We start from the raw sequence: 19,408 nt of genomic DNA on the forward strand, positions 1-19,408 counted from the left end.
AGCAATTTAGTCACATTTTCAGGCTCCACTTCTAATTCTAATTCTCTTACTGTTTCCACCACATCTACAGTTACTTCCTCCACTGAAGTCTTGAACCCTCAAAGTCATCCATGAGGGCTGGAATCAACTTCTCCCAAACTCCTGTTTATGTTGATATTTTGACCTCTTCCCATGAATTACAAATGTTCTTAATGGTATCTAAATGGTGAATTCTTTCAACAGAAGGTTTTCAATTTGCTTTGCCCAGATCCATCAGAGGAATCACTATGTATGGCAGCTGTAGCCTTAATGAAATGTATTTATTAAATAATCAGACTTGAAAGTCGAAATGACTCCTTCATCCATGGGCTGCAGAATGGATGTTGTGTTAGCAGGCATTAAACAACATTAATCTCGTCGTACATCTCCATCAGAGCTCTTGGATGACCAGGTGCATTGTCAACGAGCAGCAATATTTTGAAAGGAATCTTTTTTTCTGAGCAGTAAGTCTTAACAGAGAGCCTGGAATGTTCAGTAAGCCATGTTGTAAAGAGATGTGCTGTAACCTAGGCTTTGCTGTTCTATTTACAGAGCACAGGAAGAGTCACTTAGCATAATTCTTAAGGGCCCTGGGATTTTCAGAATAGTAAATGAGCATTGGCTTCAATTGAAAGTCACCAAATGCATTAGCCCCTGAAAAAGAGAATCAGCCTGTCCTTTGAAGCCTGACATTGACTTCTCCTCTCTAGCTATGAGAGTCCTAGATGGCATCTTCTTCCAATATAAGGCTGTTTCATCTACATTGAAAATCTGCTGTTTACTGTCACCACCTTCACTGGTTATCTCAGCTAGACCTTCTGGAGAACTTGCTGCAGCTTCTCCGTCAGCACTTGCTGCTTCACCTGCACTTTTATGTTATGGAGATGGCTTCTTTCCTTAAACCTCATGAACGAGCTTCTGCTAGCTTCAGACTTTTCTTCTGCAGCTTCCTCACCTCCCTCAGCCTTCACAGAATTGAAGAGAGTTAGGGCCTTGCTCTGGATTAGGCTGTGGCTTGAGAGAGTGCTGTGGCTTAAGGGAATGTTTGATCTTCTATCCAAACCACTAAAACTTTCTCCATATCAGCAATAAGCTGCTTCACTTCCTTATCATTAGTGTGTTCACTGGAGTAACACTTTTAATTTTCTTCAAGAACTTTGACTTTGCATTCACAACTTGGCTCATTGTTTGGCGTAAAAGGCCTAGCTTTCAGCCTATCTCAGCTTTCAATAAGCCCCCCTCACTAAGCTTCATCATTTCCAGCTTTTGATTTAAAGTAAGAGATGTGCAACTCTTTCTTTCAGTTGAATATTTAGAGGTCATTGTAGAGTTATTAATTGGCCTAATTTCAATATTATTGTGTCTCAGGATATAGAGAGGCCTAAGGAGAGGGAGAGAGACAGGCAAATGGCCAATCAGTGGAGCAGTCAGAACACATTTATCGATTAAGGACTTATCAATTAAGTTCTCCATCTGAGGTGGGTGCAATTTATGGCACCCCAGAACAATTTCAGTAGTAACATCAAAGGTCACTGATCACAGATCACCATAGCAAATATAATAATAATGAAGAAATTTTTAAATAATGCAAGAATTACCAAAATATGATCAGAAACATGAAGCAAGCAAATACTGTTGGAAAAATGGTGCCAATAGACTTGCTTGGTGCAGAATCGCCACAAACCTTTTCTTGTAAAAAATTCAGTGTCTGCAAAGTGCAATAAAGCAAACCAAAACCAAACAAAGTAGCCTGTGTTCAAGGTGCTAAAGCAGTTGTTTATCCAGCAAAACTGTCCTTCGAAAAGGAAGACAGGGGGCTGGCCTGGTGGCGTAGTGGTTAAGTTCGCACGCTCCACTTTGGTAGCCTGGGGTTTGGGTGTTCAGATCCCGGGTCCAGACTGGCACACCACTCATCAAGACATGCTATGGTGGCATACCACATACAAAAGAGAGGAAGATTGGCACAGATGTTAGCTCAGGGCCAATCTCCCTCACTGAAAAAAAAGGAAGACAAAGACAGGTATTTGTAGACAGAGCAAACTGAGAGAATTCACCATTAGCAAATATGCTCTACAAGAAATGCTAACTTCCTCAGGATGAAAAGAAATGGCAGCACAATGAAGCTCATATTTGTAGGAATAAATGAAGAATACTAGAAAAGGTAAATACAAGGAAACTTTTAAAAATCTTTCTATCAATATGTAGGTATGTAAATATTCTTAAATGTCTTTAAAGATTTAATTACTCAAAGCAAAAATGGTGACAACTGAGGCCTTTATAGCTTAAGTAGAAGTAACATATGAGATGACAAAGTGTCAAAGGGCAGGACTGGGGAGGTAAATGGAAATATTTTGTTACAAGATTCTTAAGCTGTTCGTAAAGTATGTGAAGGTGGACTGTGATAAATGATGCAAATTTTGATCTCTACATCAACCACTAAAAAGTTAATACAAAGGTCAACAGAGGAGATAAAGTGCTCTACCAAAAATATTCTGTTCATTAAAAAGAAGAATGTAGAAGGGAAGCACAAAAACAAAAGGGGCCAATAAAAAACAGCCAATTGTATCAATAATTACGTTAAAGGTAAATTAACTAAACATGCCAATTAAAAGGCAGAGATTGTCAGACTGATTAAAAAGACTAAACTATATGCAGTGACAAGAAACACAGCTTAGATATAAAGATACTGACAGATTGAAAGTAAATACAGTCAGCAAAAGAAGATGGTGTAGTTGTATTAATAAAAGATATATTAGACCTAAAGATGAAGATGTACATTTTGTAATGATTAAATGGTCAATTCATCATTCATAAAACTTAAAAATCCTAAATGCACATGCACCTAAAAACTGAGCTTCAAAATACGTGGAGCAAAACTGACAGACCCCAAAGAGGAAAGTGACAAATTCACACTCATAGTTGGAGATGTTAAGACTTCTCTCTCAATAATTGATAAAATAAGTAGGAAAAAAATCATTGAGCATATAGAAGATTTGAACAACACAATGGCCTAACTTGATGTAATTGACACTTGAGAATACTATACTCAACTGCTAGGACTGAATTGTGTCCCCCACCAAATTCATATGTTAAAGCCTTAACCCCAGTGTGACTTTATTTGAACATATGGCCTATAAAGAGGTAATAAAGGTTATATGAGGTCATAAATCTGAGGCTCTAAGCTGATATGATTGGTGTCCTTATAAGAAGAGAAAGAGAGATCAGGGCTTCTCTCTCTCCATGCACAAATGCCACGGTAAATTCACGTGAGGACACAACAAGAAGGCAGCCATATGCAATCCAGGAGGAGAGCTCCTACCAGAACCCGACCATGCTGGCGCTGTGAGAAAATTGATGTCTATGGTTTAAGACACACAGTCTGTGGTATTTTGTTATGGCAACCCAAGCAGACTAAGACACCAACGTCTGTAGAACTGGCATGTCTCTCAAATATACGTGAAAAATTCCCCAAGAAAGACTATAAAACATTTCTCAATGAATGTTAAGTGACTACAATCACATAGAGTATATTCTCTTATCATAATGGAATTAAATGAGAAATCAATAACAAGATGGCCAGAAAAATCTCCAAATGTTTGGAAATGAAACACACTTCTTAATAAGCCATGAATAAAAAAAGAAATCACAAGAAAAATTAGAAAATATTTTAAATGGATTGTTAATGAAAGCACAGCATATCAAATTTTGTTGGTTGCAAATAAAGCAGTACTCAGCAATAACGTTTATATTAGAAAAGAATGGACTATAAAATCTATTATTTAAGCTTCCACATCAAAAGTCTAGGAAAAATTTAAGCCCAAGATTAAAGAAAGAAAATAAAAATAAATATGGAAGTGAATGAAATAGAAAGTAGATAAACAAAAAGTCAACAAAGTTAAAAGTTGATTCTTCACAAAATTAATTAATTTTATAAACTGCTAGCAACACTAACCTCTAAAAAAAGAAGAGATAGATAGACTAATGATACCAACTGCCCCTGAAACAGAGGAAATGTTTGAAGGCTCAGGCTTTGCTGTGGGGCACATGGAATGGTGCAACAACTTTAGAGAACAGTTTGTCAGTTTCTTGTACAGTCAAACATGGACTTACCATGTGACCCAGCAATTCCTCTCCTGAGTATTTACCCAAGAGAGATGAAAACATATGTTCTCCCAGGGCCTACACACAAATGTTTGCAGCAGCTTTGTTCGTAATCGGAAACAACTCAGGTGTCAATTAACTGAGAATGGAGGGGCAGGTTGTAGTTTATCCATGCAGTGGAATGCTGTTTGGTAATGGAAAGGACTAATCTGCTTCTGCACAGAACAGCATGTATGGATCTCAGGAATAATTTGCTGAGTGAAGGAAGCCAGACACAGAGGTCTGCATACCATATGAATTTGTTTACAATCATCTGCCACGTAACAATGTTTCAGTCAATCCCAAACCACATATAAAACAGTGGTCCCATAAAATTAGTACCACATAGCCTAGGTGTGTAGTAGGCTATACCATCTAGGTTTGTGTAAGTACTGTAGGGGAGGAAGAAACTTTCCTCTACCTTTCTAGGTTCTTCTGGCTAGTCTAAGAATTAAATTGAATGAGACAGATTCACAGGAGAAAAAGAAAAGTTTAATAACACATATACATAGGAGAAACCCAGAAAAACAGAATAACTCACCATAAGGACCAAAGCTCTCACCTTAAATGCCATCCTCAGCTGAAGACAAAAGATGTTGGGGGTAGGGAGAGTCAGGGACTTCAAAGAGAAGGAAAGCAATTCACAGGAAGGAGAAAAGGAGCAAATGTTTGGAAAACAAGTGTCTGGTCACAGAAACAGAAGAACACAGACGGGAGCCCAGCAAACAGGCCTTTCTAGGTTCCTCCCTGTCTACCACCCAGTTCATGTTGTGCTAAGGTGATAGCTTGCTTCCTGAGAAAGGATTTCTAATCTGAATTCTTTTAGGCTGTTAAGGAGGAGGTAACAAGGAAAACTTTCTGAGTCTTTTGTTTCTTAAAAATGATCACCTTAGGGGCCGGCCCAGTGGTGCAGCAGTTAAGTGCACACGTTCTGCTTCATCGGCCCGGGGTTCGCCAGTTCGGATCCCAGGTGCGGACATGGCACCACTTGGCAAGCCATGCTGTGGTAGGCATCCCACATATAAAAGAGAGGAAGATGGTCATAAATGTTAGCTCAGGGCCAGTCTTCCTCAGCAGAAAGAGGGGGATTGGTGGCAGATGTTAGCTCAGGGCTAATCTGCCTCAAAAGAAAAAAGATCACTCTAAAATAATCCTCATGTTAAAGAGATGTATTTTGGGGTGGCAAATTTTATTCCCCTTCAGTACATTCTGTGATCACACAACAACAAAATTGCCTGATGACACATTTCTCAGAACATATTCCTGTCAGTAAGTGATTCATGACTGTATATGATACCCTGGATAAGGCAGAATTCTAGGCCCAAAAATCAGATTACTGTTGTCGGGTGCTGAGGGTTGGGGGAGGGAATTGACTGCAGTAGGGCAGGACAGGACTTTGGGGATGATGAAAATTTTCTGTTGATTGTGGTGGTGGTTACATGACTGTATACATTTGTCAAAATCAACCTTTACACTTAAGGATGAATTTTATTGCGTGCAAATTATACCTAAGTACATCTGACAGATAAGGATACAAGGAATAAATTACAAGTGTTAGGAATAAGGACTTCCTCTGTTAGCCAAGTTGGAGTAGCAGGGACCAGATTTACCCTCTCTCTTGAAACAAGCAAAGAAAGGACAGATACATGAAGCAAGACACTGGACATCAGGCAACGAAGAACAGAGATCCCTGAGAGAAACCAGGTTAACCCTATGATTTCCCATATATTACTGCCTTGAGAGAGTTTTCAGACCATGGCTGAGGGAGGGGAACTAAGGTAGAGCCCGGTGAGCTCCTTGAGTGGAGATGGAGCTAAGAGTCTGAGGAGAGAAAGGTGGCTAGACCTCCCAGGACAGGGTGCTGCAGAGGAAAGGGGCGTACACAGAAAACTCTGGGGATCAACAGAGGAACCTCCCCAAATATCTACAGAGGACCCTCCTCAGTTGTTCACACAGGACCCTCCCCAAATATCCACAGAGGACCCTCCCCAAATATCCCCAGAGGATCCTCCTCAGGTGTTCACAGAGGACCCTCCCCAAGTATTCAGCTGAACACCAATCAGCATATCCTGATTAAAGTATCCATTCATGTAAGGAAACTACTCAAAGCCAGAAAAAGAACCAGCCAGGAGGATTCAAGGGAACAGTGCTTGTTCACAGCAGACTGGAAACCTCCATAATTCATGAGAATACTGCCCTGGTCCCACCTAACAAATCTTAAAAGCAAGAACGAAGAGGATCAAGCACTTTCCAAGTAATTTGACTTGGAACAAAGCTGAAGAATATTTACAGGAATAGAAAAATATCCAGCACCCAGCAAGGTCGAATTTACAATGTCTGACATCATATCAAAAATTACCAGGTATACCAAGAAGCAGGTAAATATGATCCACAATGAGGAGAAGTATCAGTCAATTAAAACTGAATCAAACTGACACAGATGTTGAATTTATAGACAAGGACACAAAAGAGTTATTTTGACTGTATTCCAGATGCTCCAAAAGTTAAGAAGAGACATGGAATGTTGAAAAAAACAAAAAACAAAACTTGTAGAAATTCTAGAATTTCTAGAAATAACTACAGTATGTGAGATGAAAAATACATTGGATGGAATCAATGGCAGAAGAAAAGATTAGTGAACTTGAACACATAGCAATAGAAACTTCCCAGAATGAAACATAGAAAAAAATAATTTTACAGAAAGAAAAGACAGCCAGTCCTGATGGCCTAGTGGTTAAAGTGTGGTATGCTCGGCTTTGGCAGCCTGGGTTTGGTTCTCAGTCGTGGAACCACACCACTTGACTCTCAGTAGCCATGTTGTGGTGGCGGCTCACATAGAAGAACTAGAGGAACTTACAAGGAGAATCTATAACCATGTAGTGGGGCTTCAGGGAGACCAAAAAGGGGGCAAGATTAGCAACAGATGTTAGCTCAGGGCAAATATTTCCCAGCAAAAAAAAAAAGATCATCAGTGAACTGTTGGAAAACTTTAAGGGACTTAATATACATGTAATTGGAGTCCTCAAAAAAGAAGAAAGAGAGGGAGGTCCAGAAAAAACATGTGAAGAATTATTTCAAATTTGATGAAACTATAAACCCAAAGCTCAGCTACCTCCAACATAACATGAAGGAAACTGCTTAATTGCTCAAAACCAGTGATACAGGGAAAAGCTTTAAAGCAGCCAGATGAAAAAATCAAGTCATATGCAAAAGAATGACAAGGATGACATCAGCTTTCTTGTCAGAAATAATGTAAGCAAAGAAGACGGTGGAGAACATCTTTAAGTACTGAAAGAAAAGTACCCTCAACCTAGAATTTTATGCTCAGTGGAAATATCTTCCAAGAGCAAAGGCTTAAACAAAAAAACCTTTTTAGTCATACAAAAGCTGAGAATTTGTTACCAGCAGGCCCACACAGCAAGAAATATTAAAGGAAATCCTTTAGACAGAAGGGAAATGATACCAGATTGAAGTCTGGATCTATACAAAGGAACAAAGAAGTGGTGGAAATGGCAACTGCATAGGTAAACATATGAAATTTTGTCTTATTATTTACATCTCTTTAGAATGTAATTGATTGCCTTTACAAAACTGGTCGTATATTGTGGGGTTTATAACATGTGTAAAGTCAACTGTATGACAACAACTGCTCAGAGTTTGGGAGGGGAGAAATGGAAGATTACTATCATAAGGTTCTTACACCACATGTAAAGCAGTATAATATCACTTGGAGGTAGACTGTGATTAATTAAAGATGGATGCTGAACCCTGAAGTGACCACTAAATTTAAAAAAGCAGTTATAGCTAATAAGTCAACAGAGAAGATAAAATGGGTCTATAAAAAAATACTCAATATGAAAGGCAGAGAAAATGGGGAGGGGGAGATAGATGAGATGAATTAAAAACAAATAACAAAAGATAGATATAAACATAATCACATCAATAAATATAAAGGATCTAAACATCCCATTTAAGATGTAGAGATTGTGAGGCTGGATTTTTAAAAAGCAAGACCTAACTATATATAGCCTACTACAAACACAGTTTAAAAATACACACCAAATAGGGCAGCCCAGAGGCGCAGTGGTTAAGTTCACGCGTTCTGCCTTGGTGGCCCAGAGTTTGTTGGTTCAGACCTATGCACCACCTGTCAAGCCATGCTGTGGCAGGCATCCCACATATAAAGTAGAGGAAGATGGGCACGGATATTAGCTCAGGGCCAGTCTTCCTCAGCAAAAAAGAGAAGGATTGGTGGCAGATGTCAGCTCAGGGCTAATCTTCCTCAAAAAAAAAAATACACACCAAAAAAAAAATTAAAATTAAAAAATAAAAATAGTTAATTTACTTATCAACTCCTAAAAAAGTAAAGTAAAATAAATAGGCACAAATAAATTAAAAGAATAAAATGGAAAAGTTGTACCATACTAATGCTAATAAAAAGGAAAATGAGGTCACTGTATTAATATCAACAATGTGAATTTCATAGCAAAGAATACCACCAGAGACAAAGAGGTCATTTTATAATGATAAAGGTGTCAATTCATCACGAGAACGCAATCCTAAAAGTTTGTGCACTTCATAACAGGGCTCCAAATACAAAACACAAGTATTAGGACTGAAAGAAGTGATGTCACTACAGATCCAATAGAAATTTCAAGAAAAGTAAGGGGATATTATCAGCAATTTTATGCCCCCAAAATTGACAGCTCAAGTGAAGCAAATTCCTTAAAAGACAAAAATTATCAAAACACAAGAGGAAATGGGAAATATAATAGTCACATATATATGAAATTGAATCTATAATTTAAAACCTTCATAGGAAAAAATAACCTCTGGAAAATAAACAAAATTGACTAACCCTTAGCCAGGCTCACTAAGAATAAAAGAAGATTCAAATAAATAAAATTAGGAATGAAAGAGGAGAAGTCACAATGGATACCACAGAAATACAAAAGATTATAAGAGAATACTATGAAAAACTATATGCCAACAAATTGGATAACTAAGAAGAAATGGATAAATTCTTAGACTCCTACAACCTCCCAAAACTGAAGCAGGAAGAAATAGAGTCTGAATAGACCAATCACAAGTAAAGTGAAACAGTAATCAAAAACCTTCTCAAAAATAAAAGTCCAGGACCAGACGGCTTCTCTGGAGAATTCCACCAAACATTCAAAGAAGATTTAATACGTATCCTTCTCAAACTATTCCAGAAAATTGAGGAAGATGGAGTACTTCCTAACACATTGTATGAAGCCAGCATCACCCTGATCCCAAAACCAGACAAGGACAACACCAAGAAGGAAAACTACAGGCCAATATCACTGATGAACATAGATGCAAAAATCCTCAACAAAATTCTGGCAAAGTGAATACAGCAATACTTTAAAAAGATCATACACCATGGTCAAGTGGGATTTATACCAGGTACACAGGAATGGTTCAACATCCGCAAGTCAATCAATGTGATACACTACATTAACAAAATGAGAAACAAAAACCACATGATCATCTCAATAGATGCAGAGAAAGCGTTCGACAAGATTCAACATCCATTTATGGTAAAAACTCAATAAAATGGGTATAGAAGGAAAGTACCTCAACATAATAAAGGTCATGTATGACAAATACACAGCCAACATCATACTCAATGGGCAAAAACTGAAAGCCATCCCTCTGAGAACAGGAACAAGACAAGGGTGTCCACTCTCAACACTCTTATTCAACATTGTACTGGAGGTTTGGGCCAGAGCAGTTAAGCAGGAAAAAGAAACAAAAGGAATCCAAATAGGCAATGAAGAAGTAAAACTCTCGCTGTTTGCAGACAGCATGATCTTATATATAGAAAACCCCAAAGAATCCATTGGAAAACTATTAGAAATAATCAACAACTACAGCAAAGTTGCAGGGTATAAAATCAACATACATAAATCAGTAGCATTTCTATACTCTAACAACAAACTAACAGAAGAAGAACTCAAGAACATGATCCCATTCACAATTGCAACAAAAAGAATAAAATACCTTGGGGTAAATTTAACCAAGGAAGTGAAAGACCTATACAAGGAAAACTACAAGACTTTGCTGAAAGAAATTGATGACAACATAAGAGATGGAAAGATATTCCATGCACATAGATTGAAAGAATAAACATAGTTAAAATGTACATACTACCTAAAGCAATCTACAGATTCAATGCTATCCCAATCAGAATCCCAATGACATTCTTTACAGAGATAGAACAAAGAATCCTAAAATTCATATGGGGCAACAAAAGACCCCAAATCACTAAAGCAATCCTGAGAAAAAAGAACAACTGCTGACTTCAAAATATACACAAAGCCATAGTGATCAAAACAGCATGATACTGGTACAAAAACAGACACACAAATCAATGACACAGAATTGAAAGCCCAGAAATAAAACCACACATCTATGGACAGCTGATCTTCAACAAAGGAGCTGAATATAATGGAGAAAAGAAAGTCTCTTCAACAAATGGTGCTGGGAAAACTGGAAAGCCACATGTAAAAGAATGAAAATTGACCATTCTTTTTCACCATTCATAAAAATAAACTCAAAATGGGTCAAAGACCTAAAGGTAAGACCTGAAGCCATAAGGCTTCTAGAAGAAAATATAGGCAGCACACTCTTTGACAGCAGTATCTAAAGGATCTTTTCAGACACCATGTCTTCTCAGACAAGGGAAACAATAGAAAGAAAAAACAAATGGGACTTCATCAGACTAAAGAGCTTCTTCAAGGCAAGGGAAAACAGGATTGAAACAAACAACCCACCAATTGGGAAAAAATATTTTCAAGTCATGTATCTGACAAAGGGTTAATCTCCATATTATATAAAGAACTCACACAACTCAACAACAAAAAATCAAATAACCCAATCAAAAATGGGCAGAGGACATGAACAGACATTTCTCCAAAGAAGATATACGGATGGTCAAAAGGCACATGAAAAGATGCTCATCATCATTGATCATCAGGGAAATGCAAATCAAAACTACACTAAGATATCACCTTATACCCGTTAGAATGGCAAAAATAACCAAAACAAAAAGTGACAAATGTTGGAGAGGTTGAGGAGAAAAAGGAACCCTCATACACTGCTGGTGGGAATGCAAACTGGTGCAGCCACTATGGAAAACAGTATGGAGATTTCTCAAAAAATTAGAAATACCATATGACCCAGCCATCCCACTACTGGGTATCTATCCAGAGAACTTGAAATCAGCAATTCCAAAAGTCCCATGCACCCCTATGTTCATTGCAGCATTATTTACAATAGCCAAGATGTGGAAGCAACCTAAGTGCCCATCAACTGATGATTGGATAAAGAAGATATGGTACACATATACAATGGAATACTACTCAGCCGTAAAAAAGGATAAACTCATCCCGTTCACAACAACATGGATGGACCTTGAGGGTATTGTGTTCAGTGAAATAAGCCAGATAGAGAAAGACAATCTCCATGTGACTACACTTATATGTGGAAGTTAAACATGTAGACAAAGAGAACTGATTAGTGGTTACCAGGGGAAAGGGAGGGTAGGGGGTGGGCACAAAGGGTAAAGTGGTACATGTACAACATGACTGACAAACAGTAATGTACAACTGAAATTTCACAAGGTTGTAAACTATCATAATTTCAATAAAAAGTAAAAATAAAAATAACCTCTAGACCCAGATGGTTTCACTTGGAAAATACCAATGTTACAAAAACTTTTTCAGAAAATAGGAGAAGGAGGAACACTTTCCAACATGTCTTATGATGTGAGCATAAGCTAGATACCAAAATCTGACAAAAATATTCCCAGGAAAGAAAATTCCAGACCAAATCCCACGTGAAAAAACTCTCAACAAAATATTTGCGTTTTTGAGTCCAGCAATATATAAAAGGGTAATGCATCATAACCAAGCAGGTTTTATCTCTGGAATGCAAAGTTGCTTTATCATTGAAAAACCAATCACTGATTCATCACATTAACTGAATGAAGGAGAAAAATCGTAAGACTGTATCAATAGATGCAGGAAATGCATTTGATAGAATTCAGCACCTATTTATGGGTTAATGAGGAGGACAACGGAACTTCCTTAGTCTGAGAACAAGCATATACAGAAAGCTTGTTGCTAACCTCATACATAATGATCCGCTTTGGGAGCTTTTTCCCTAAAATTCCTAAAATCCACTTTGAGAGCTTTTTACCTGATGTTCCCTAAAATCAGGAACAACAGAACAATATCAAAGTCCTAGCCAATGCAATAAGACAAAGGGGAAAAAAGAATAAAAAGTACACTATTGGAAATGAAGAAGTAAAACTTGTCATTATTTGCAGACACCCCAATTGTGTGTGTAGAAACCCCTGTGGAACTACAAAAGCTACAAACGCTAATATATGAGGTTAGCAAGAGCATGAGATAAAGGTTAATACATAAGAATTAGTTGTATTCCTAGAGAGTAGCAATGAACAACCAGAAAGTGAAATTTGAAAAATCAGTGCCATTTACAGTAATATCAAAATGCCACAAGTAATTAAGAATAAATATAATGAAAGGTATTACACTAAAAATCACAAAGCGTTGCTGAGAGAAATTAAAGAAATCCTAGGGAAGGAATTTGCCATATTGATGGAGTGGAAGAGTCAGTATTTTTAAGATGACTTTTTTCCTCCAAATTGATCCATAGATACAATGCAATCTCAAACAAAATCACAGCAGGCCTTCCTGAAGAAATTGACAAGATGATTCTGAAGTTGTTTGGAATAGCAAAGGAAGTAGAATAACCAGTCTTGTAAAAGAACAATGTTGAAGGGCTTAGGCTACCTCATTTCCAGACTCGCTATAAAGCTACAGTAATCAAGACAATGTGATATTGGCATGAAGAGAGAGCAATAGAGGGGGGAAAAAAAAAGGAAAAGAATCCGGAAATTGATCCACCATGGCACCAAGACCATTCAATAGGGAAAGATAAAGTTTTTGACCAATAGTTTTGGAACAACTGAAGATTAAATGGAAATTAATCTCTATCCCTTCTCGTACGATATGCAAAAGTGATTTCTAGATGGATCATAGACCTAAATGTCTATGATAAAACTTCTACAATAAAGCTCCCAGCTGAAACTATAACATCTTCATGACTTCAGGATATGTGAAGATTTCTTAGGACACAAAAAGCACTAACCATAAAAAAATATTATAAACTGGACTTCAACAAAGTTAAGTTTAATTAATATGTTTAAGAAGATTAATAGAAAAATTACACACCAGGAAAACATGTTTGTAATAATATATCTGACAAAGGAGTTCTAGCCAGAATATAACAAACCATAAACCAACAATAGACAGAAAACCTCATGAAAAAATATGGACAAAAGACTTGAATGGGCGCTTCACAAAAGAAGATATACAAGTGACCAATAAGTGCATGAAATGATACTCAACATCGTTAATCATCAGGAAAATGCTAATTAAAATGACTTGGTGTGCTTGCTTCAGCAGCATATATACTAAAATTAGAACGATGCAGAGAAAATCAGCATGGCCCCTGCACAAGGATGATGTGCAAATTCGTGAAGTGTTCCATGTTTTGCACGGTTCCCAAAGGTCCTTCCACCCTTTGCTCATTAGCTCCAAGGAAATGATATGAGTGAAAGCACAGCATGTGGTACCCAATGTTGAAATTGTGGTTTTCGCTACAAAAAAAATTACATGGTGATTCAATTTCTCACCTTCTAGAATAGCTACAATCAAAAAGGCTGACAATACTAAACGTCAACAAGAATTTGGAGCCCTAAACCCCTAATTCATTACTGGTTTAGAGAGCGATTAAAGTTTCTTATAAAGTTAAATGCATTTCAGCTCTATGAACCAGCGTGTCTAGATATGTACTCAAAAGAAATTTAAACATGTCTACAAACATATTTGTATTAAGAATGTTTATAGCAGCATTTTCATGATAGCCCCAAACTAGAAATAACCCAAATGTTCAACAACAGCAGGATGGATAGATAGATTATGGTATATACATACAATATAATACTTCTCAGAATTTAAAGGAACAAGCTACTGATACAAACAACATGGATGGATTCCAAAAGCATTATGTTTAGTGAAAGGAGCCAGACACAAAAGAATTCCATTTACATGAAGCCCAAGAATAGGTTAAACTAATCTATGGTGTTAAAAAGTTGTAGCCTTTTGGCGGTTATGGGGATTCATTGACCCAGTACCTGGGGTAAAAGAATTTTTATATGCTGTTTGGGGTGTTAGTTACATGGGTGTATACAATTGTCAAAATTCACCTCACTGACACTTAAAACCTGTGCATTTCATTGTATGTAAATTATACCTCAATTAAAATGTTGAAAAGATTGTCGTTAATGCACAGATCTGCTAGGTGGGCAAAGAACATGGCTTGGGGTCATGCAGGCAGTAACACTGCTTAAAGTTCACCTACTGAAATGGCCCAGTGATGACCCCTGTGCCATGGCCAAACACTGCAGCGTAGATGCCGGGAATCCACTCCTGCGGAAACTGGCTCCCACGATCTTCCTTGACTCCTCAGACACCCAGCACGGTAGATGTACCCAACATCAGTACTTTGAAATTGTCTTTATTTTGTACATTTCTACTTAGAATTCGTCACTTACGCTTAAGGAGCCATGTGCTAACATTAGACGGTACTGATACTGTACTATGTGAATCACTGGCTAGTAACAGCGCCACTTGGCTCAAGTGTTAGAGTAAGTGCTGTGCTGGATTTTCTGTGCTGTGTTTGGGATGTGAGTCTGTGTATCCACAGCTGAGATTTAGATATAACTCACTTGTTCGATAAGGACTTATGACCTAACTGATATGGTACTTTTATACCAATAAGGAAACATGATTTCTTAGTATAAGTATGTCCATATATAACTTATTATTATACAATGGAACTTTAAAGTTCATCCTCTTTTCAGATTTATATAACTTGCGATTGCAAACGTGTTTTGTCTTCATTTCTGATAAGCAGTGGTTGGAATGGGTAACTTTGCTTTCCTACTGGTCCTTTCTGCAAGTATTTGATGATCCTTAAATACTTGGGAGCATTTCCATGCACTAGGGATGTCTTTAGTTAAAGGAACTCCAGTTTGCATTCTTTGGCAAAGTGAAGATTTTGTTAGATATGCACTCCCTATATGTATCTTGAAATCTCATATTTTTGTACCTGAGAGTTTTTGAAATTTGAGAACACCTATGTGTTAACTCTTTATTTCCTCCTTCATGTCCCTATGAACACAGCAGACCAGTCTTGCTCCAGATGCTGTGTGTTGTCTCCTCCAAGCATCTGCAAGATAGGAAATGTAGCTCCCAGTCATACATATTTCTTTTTCTGAGATGCTACTTTGAGCCATTATAACAAAATTTATGAATTAGAATAATTTAGAACATTGGCTTATTTTTGTTCCTGTTAATATTTGGGATTCAAGGAATCATGAAGGAAATTATTCAAATCATTGCATTCAGCTTGAATGGATCCATTAAAAGTCCTGTGTGCCTTCAGAGTGCACACACTGTTACTAAGCCTATTCTTCCCTTTCTTCAAGTCCTGCCTCAGTTTTCTAAAGATACAGATACTGAGAGAAAGCAGTAGCCATGATTACCATCATAAAGGAAGTAACAGAGACAAGGGTGGAATAATAACGTTACAATCTGGAACCTTAGCTTTTTGATAGACTCACCTCCAAGTTGAGTGGTGGTAGTTTTTCAGTCTGGTTTCGTTTATTACCAAATTGCAGCCCCAGGAAACCCAGTTAAGAACTCTCTTTTTATTGCTGCCATGGTCATCTCTGGAGTCCACCTACTAATGTGATCGTAGGGAGTGGGGCTGGCAGTAGGCCATACACACACAGCAGCTGTGCATCACTCCAGGTGCCCATAAGATTTTTTTTTGTACATTTCTGGGAATATTTGGACAAGATACCTCAGCCACCTAGGGAAAATACGTTGCATCAAGGGAGCTTGTCCGAGTTGCTTTCTAGAGTCTTTCTGCGATTCCAGGTAGATAATTTAACAGGGGTGGAAGTGGGTAGCAGAACCATGGGAGATGAGACGAAAACAGGAGGGAGTGTCTTTGGGGACAGCAGCTGTGAGGATTGACATAGGATGCTCACTAGAGTGGAAATCCCTCACCAGAATGCTGAGCTAGACCATATTTGAGCCCCATGTTTGGCTCCTTCATGCTTCGGACGTACTTTGGCCCCTTTCTTGTGTCTCATCTTGTAGATGAGTAGGGTCAGGCACCCAGATTTTAGATGTGGAAGCTTCCAGGCTCCCCTCCCTTATCATACTAGGAGACTTGGAGCTACTTCAGTGAGGAACACTTGATAGATTTGCCAATAAAATTCATACTCCCCAATTCCCTCAGAAAAGAAACTTTAAAAAACAGTACCATAAAATTGAACTATCCGGTAATACCATTGACCTCACATATTAAAATAATTGCTCAGGTCTGTGTGTCCAGGCCTGGTCATCTATTACTCTCTTCTGTTGCTCTATGGAAATGTTGACATCTTTTTAAGATTTTTTTAGCCTTTAATGGTACAGTGATTGATTTTAACAATTTCCATATTTGACATTGTTTTTGATCTTCTTTTTACTTTGTTTCCTGCTTTTTGCATTCTCCTCCCTGCCCCTCCTTTTCTTCATCCCATTTTTAATTGTTGGGTTGTTTTGTTTATGTGTCTGTGTGTCATTTATTTTTGGTTTCTTTTGGTCTGGTGTCTTCTCCTTTCTTCTGTTCCCTACCTCCTGCTGCTGTAGCCCCACAGGCTGTGGAAGCTGGCCGAGCAGGTAGGGGATTTTCCTCTTCATCCTCACTGGTGCCTCCCTACTACCTCTGTCTTGACAGCTTCCAGCAGTGGACAGACTAGAAGTTGAGTGCAGAGATTGACTAGGGGTTTATAGACCCTGTGGTCAAGAGGACTGAGGGCCAGCGGAATGTCCTTTCTCAGATCTCTTCAAACGTTTCACACTTATGACAGACGCTGGACTTCCATTGTACATGATCAGTGGTTTCTTGGCCAGTTTGGGGTCATCTTGTTTTACTTCATTTTCCACTTTTAGTGACCTGTTTACTGATTTATTTTTTAATTGGCCTTCTATGGTTATGTGTTTGCATTACTCAGCACATCAAACCACTTCTCCACTCAGCGCTGGTCTGTAACACAGCTCCACGCAAGTCGTAGGTTAGAAAGAATGTTCTTTGCATTATACATAGCATAAGCTCCCACCTGGAGGCTGATTGCATGTGCTTTCTCTGTCTTGGTGGTGAGATACCAATGACCAGAGCTGTTGAGTAGGATATTATGTTTTAATGAGGTGTCTTTATTTTTATCTTTTTCTTACATTTAAACATGCCTTTGGTACAAGATAAAGATTCTCTCCTGAAGAGTTTTAGTGTAGTTCTTCAAATAAATTCTGAGGGGCTCCCTTGTTTTTTGGCAAATTTGTTTTTAGGTTCCATCTTTTCCTACACAAGGTATTGCATTGCCTTCCCAAGAAATGTATGTAGAATTTTGGTTTGTAAGGTGGCTTTAATGATGTTGTTCTTACATGGACAGAGATCACTGGTCAGAAGTCAACTCAGCATATGTTGTGAAGAGATCTATGGTGCCAAAATCAGATTTCTGGACCCCCATGTTACACAAATAGTCAGATAGCTCAGACCGCAAAGTGCTGCCCTCTGACCTGAGACACACACAAAGCCTCCGTGACCTGCGTCACAGCAAGGACATCCTCCCTCGGCCAGCGGAAGCCAGGCCAAGTAGGACTAAAAGGACAAGATAATTGTCTTTTTTCTCTTCCTTCTCAATCTGTCAGCTCAGGTCACATGTTCTGCTTCAGTATCTTGAGTCTAAAAATAGACCTTTTTGGATAGATGGAATAAAATTTCTCAGCAAATGATGCTTGATCCTTGACAGCCTGCTTTTGCCAGCCAGACGTAGTCGCAGCAGCTCCAGCCTTCTTTTATTTGGCAAGACGTGTCGCATGCCTCTTTTCTTTTTATCAGTGGGATTGACAGTCAAGCCATGTGCAAGTCCAGGATTATCCTAATAAGATGCTCCTGTTGGGATTTAGGTTATCAAATTGAAAGTTAACCAGAATCATGGAGAGGGTGGTTTAGTGCTTTTAGTTTTTGTTTAGTTTCATATTTTTACCAAAGAAATGCTTACCAGCTGGTGGGAGGCACAGACCTGCATTCCTGCCCTGCAGACATGGGTTAACCGCACTGTGTCCTTGCTTGCAGGGGACCTCGGGACCTGACCCCACCACTGTCTACGTTGACATGAGAGCTCTAAGACACGACAGGTACGGTACTTGTGGTTCTGTTCTCTGGGCTCCTGGGCACACAGGTACCCTCCAGCAAAGGAGGAGCCGTGCTTATCTGCTCCAGGCGGTTATCTTGCAAATAAGTGTGGAGTTGGGCATGTTGGTGGACCTGTAGCATCTCTCCACCTTCTGTTTTGTTAACATGCCCAATAGAGCAATCAAGGCTGTGTTTTGAGAGGCAGTGAAAACTGTTGTGACATAGCGGTGTGTTGCTGTTTCTAATAGTCTGACCAGAAGCACCTGGTTGTTTTCCTTGGCCATTTTAGTCAGGCACACTTTGCACCTCGTAAAATATCAACACTCTGCCCACATTTCTTTACATGAATTGAAATTTTGTCAAGGCATTTCCATGAAAAACTAAAATAATAGTGAGGTTGCCTTTTTTGTGCAGCTTCCTTGAGCAAGATTGAAAAGTGGTATTATTGGTGAGTGTTTGTAATTTCGTGTCAGGGGAGAGAAGGGGCAGAGGTGGAAGCAAGATGAGAAGCCTTTAGAGGAATTTCTGCCCCAATGAGGAGGACCTATTAAAATGCCTAAGTGGGAGAGAATTTTATTGTTTTTCTATAGACTTTCCCCATTGAATAGATTACTCCTGTTCAGTAACTATGGAGACACCCTTTCATTGTTGTTTATAGGATGTGACTAGTAATAAAGCGAGGTGTCTCCTTTCCTAAATTACTAGCAGATGCTCAATGAATGTGTTGCGATGGGCAGTTACTGTGGTACTCGCTTTGCATTTTCTCAGTCGCTTACCTGCCGACATGTGTCATTGTGCCCTACAAAGCGTGGACAAATGGAACAAGAGGGTTGTAGAGCTAGTAGGGGGAGTAAAATGCAGAGACCCAACCCCGGCCCGGCTGAGC

At 38.6% G+C, this 19,408-nt stretch overlaps 1 protein-coding gene and 1 non-coding gene across 2 annotated transcripts in view; both read left to right on the top strand.

The window, feature by feature from the left end:
* Positions 1–19,408, top strand: part of DIP2C (disco interacting protein 2 homolog C) — a 472,249-nt gene that overhangs the window by 418,809 nt on the left and 34,032 nt on the right. Inside the window, exons 35-36 of the mRNA XM_046678001.1 lie at positions 16,977–17,006; positions 18,463–18,524. Of these exons, the coding sequence (XP_046533957.1) occupies positions 16,977–17,006; positions 18,463–18,524 (92 nt within the window). The remainder of the gene's footprint in view (positions 1–16,976; positions 17,007–18,462; positions 18,525–19,408) is intronic.
* Positions 13,658–13,764, top strand: LOC124249241 (U6 spliceosomal RNA). Its single transcript, XR_006891312.1, has one exon. It is a non-coding gene; the product is annotated as a U6 spliceosomal RNA (small nuclear RNA).

Source organism: Equus quagga, chromosome 12 (genome assembly GCF_021613505.1).
Source record: "Equus quagga isolate Etosha38 chromosome 12, UCLA_HA_Equagga_1.0, whole genome shotgun sequence".
Taxonomy (NCBI): Eukaryota; Metazoa; Chordata; class Mammalia; order Perissodactyla; family Equidae; genus Equus; species Equus quagga.